Here is a 3,116-nt window from a genome sequence, read left to right as displayed (position 1 = left end):
TGCAAGCAAAGAAAACACTTTAATTAAGGCTTCACTGGCAAGCCAGACAGGCCAACTATGGTCTAATCCAAACAAGAACCCTCAGTCTTGTATGGTTTGTCCTAAAATATCCAAGCACTTCCCAACAGTGGCCCAAAGGCACTTTTGCCCCTCGAGCCTAGGCATTGGAAGAGCACTTCTCCAGCTTTTTCTCGTTTGCCTTTGTCTTTTCGATCATGGTCTCCACAATTACAGCAGTCTCTTCATATGTCTGGATGCTGTCGGTGGAAAACTTCTCAATAGATTCCATCACCTCCACCTTCTCATAGGCCAGCGTCCTGGGAGGGCTTCTCGCCGGCAGGCTGCTGCTCCAAGCTCCAGGCCCGTAGGACCCACCCTGAGTGACCTGAGGCCCTTGAGACTGGGGTGTAGATGGCCCCTCTGGACCAGGAGAGACTGTGACACAGGGCTCCCTGGCCCCCTCCTCCTCCTTCTGGCCATCCTGTTTCCCCCGGGGGCCCTTCAGTTCTTCAGCATTCATCTCATCCCCCTTGTCTACAGTGTGCGGGGTGGGGAGCTGTCCATCTTCTTTCCCCTGGGGAGGCCCCTGTCCATCCTCCAGACCATCTTTCCCCTGGGGAGGCCCCTGTCCATCCTCCAGACCATCTTTCCCCTGGGGAGGCCCCTGTCCATCCTCCAGACCATCTTCTTTCCCCTGGGGAGGCCCCTGTCCATCCTCCAGACCATCTTTCCCCTGGGGAGGCCCCTGTCCATCCTCCAGACCATCTTTCCCCTGGGGAGGCCCCTGTCCATCCTCCAGACCATCTTCTTTCCCCTGGGGAGGCCCCTGTCCATCCTCCAGACCATCTTTCCCCTGGGGAAGCCCCTCTCCGTCCTCCAGAGGGGGCTCCGGCTGCTGGGGAGAGGGCTCCACGTGGCTGTCAGGATGCACAGAGTTGTCCCCCTTAGAAACCACCACGCCCCCTTTGGCCGGGACTGAGAAGGAACAGAAGCCTGGGTCCACGAAACTGGCATCTCCGGAGACCAGCACATACCGCCCCTTGGTGTACAGGTCAGCGGGGGGCTCGGGTTCTTTGGGGCCTTTCACCCTCTCCTTGACCATCTTGCCTAGTTTTTCAAAGGCTTTGCTTATCTTCCCTCCGTCTGGGACATCCTTCGGAGCCCCGTCCATGGTCGGGGGACTTGCTTCTCCATCCCCTGATTCAAGCTTAGATTCACCCTTTTCTTTAAGTACCACCTGCCCTGGCTTCAGGTCTTCAGGACCTCTCAGTGGTGCCTCTTCCAGACTTTCATCTGCTTTGTCTTTCGCTATAATCTCCTTTTTCCTTGGAACGTTCTTGGGGAGGCCTTTTTGTCTTGGTTTTGCTATTGTTATATCCTGCACAGCCCTGGCGAGATCTTTAAAAAAAAAAAAAGGACAATGAGGCAAGTATCATCACCAATGAAAGAGGAAGAAAATGTATTTGTTGAAAAATACACTAATTATCTTGGAGCCCCCTGTCTAGCGCTGGGGTGGGGTTTACTACGTATGATCAAAAACAACAGGGAGGGCTTCCCTGGTGGCGCAGTGGTTGGGAGTCCGCCTGCCGATGCAGGGGACGCGGGGTCGTGCCCCGGTCCGGGAGGGACCTTCTCCTGGCTCAATAAAGTGGACTCAACACACCCTATTCACCACAGAAGAATATATCTGACTAGAAAGAATCTTAAAAACTATTTATTGATATCTCTTGGTAAGTAAATCAAGTGGGTGTAAAGCAGCATAAACAGCAGTGAAAATCAGCTAAACCCCATTATAAAGGTAAATTACAAAAAAAAAAAAAAAAAAAACAGGGAAAGATCCCCGGGTCTGAAGCGTCCACAGCCCACATTGAGGACCCAGCTCTGCTGGCCACTGTGTGACTTTGGACAAGTCACTCGGCCCCTCTGGGCTTGCAGAGTGGAGGGAGGCGCCCACAGTTCCCATCACACTGGGTACAACCGACTGAGATCCGTGATCCTCCTGCAGTAACACTCTGTGGGAGCAGGGCTCCAGTGCCCACCAAGCCCCCTGTCCCCCAAGTTCACAGGGGACACTGGGATCCACAGAGCAGACGGTGGAAACCCAGTCCACAGTGCACTCTCGCCTCAGGCTTCCCCAAAGGAGCAACGCAGAGCTGCCTAGGCCTCTGACGGGCTCGGAATGGCCTCGGCCATGGGGAGTAGCTCCCTTGTCCCGCTCGCAACCCAGGCCAGATGAACAGACACCCCTTACTCAGCGTCCCCTTCCTCCTGGGCAACAAGAGGAAGTGATGCTCTCAAACTCAGAACAGGAATCGCCTGTGCCCGAGGCCATATTCATTTCCTCAGATCAGCTAAGAGGAAAAACTGAAAGTTTAACACAAATCTCACCCTGCCTCACCCAGGAGGCTTTCCAGCTTTGCTCACAGTGCTTTTTAAACTTTTTCATCCCGAAGTCTTCTCCAGCCCCTCCCTCCCTTCGCTAACCAGAGGACTCAGTTGCACAGAGCAAGGGCCTCCCGTGGGGCTGACCCTCAGTGACAGGGCAGAGTGAGCAGGCCGTGAAGCCATGATCGGGAGGACGCAGTGGTGACACAACAAAGCAGGTGTGGAGAAGGGCTTACTTGCAGGACCAGCTGCCGAATTTCAGGGCCCGCTAATCAAAACTGAAGAATGTCCAGACAGCGACCGCACAGCATCAAGCCCAGCACCCTGCACACAGCCACCCGTCCCTGGAGCTGGCCCTGGGTGTCTGGGGACCCCTAACCCTGGCAGCAACGTTCTGACTCTTGCACCCCATCTCTGCAAAGCCCTCTGAGCTTTCTGAGACCCCTGGATTTGAAGGCACTATAAGCACAGGCTTCTCTTCTCCCAGGCACTGTTCTGTTCCTTCAGGACTGGGGAGACTGAGCTGTGAGCTGACATCTCACAGGCGCATGAAACCATCCTCAAAGGACCAAATGTTGAAGAGGCAGAAGCTGCGCTTGCCCACCAGGCTACGTCTGCTCAGTTTTGAACGGGAGAGAGAATGAACAGAAATTGAGCATCTGCTCTGCTCCTGACACTAGGTCAAGCACCTCTGCATAAAAGAGTTCATTTCACTGGGGGGGGGGGGGGGG

General features: G+C 54.7%; 1 protein-coding gene across 1 annotated transcript in view; it reads right to left on the bottom strand.

Annotated features, from left to right (window-relative positions):
- Positions 1-3,116, bottom strand: part of BFSP1 (beaded filament structural protein 1) — a 39,013-nt gene continuing 35,897 nt past the window's right edge. The window contains exon 8 of the mRNA XM_007461790.1: positions 1-1,398. Within this exon, the coding sequence (XP_007461852.1) occupies positions 158-1,398 (1,241 nt within the window). The 3' untranslated portion in view covers positions 1-157. The remainder of the gene's footprint in view (positions 1,399-3,116) is intronic.

The sequence above is a fragment of the Lipotes vexillifer genome, unplaced genomic scaffold, assembly GCF_000442215.2.
Source record: "Lipotes vexillifer unplaced genomic scaffold, Lipotes_vexillifer_v1.1 scaffold285, whole genome shotgun sequence".
NCBI lineage: Eukaryota > Metazoa > Chordata > Mammalia > Artiodactyla > Lipotidae > Lipotes > Lipotes vexillifer.
This window is presented reverse-complemented; position numbering and strand designations above follow the sequence as displayed.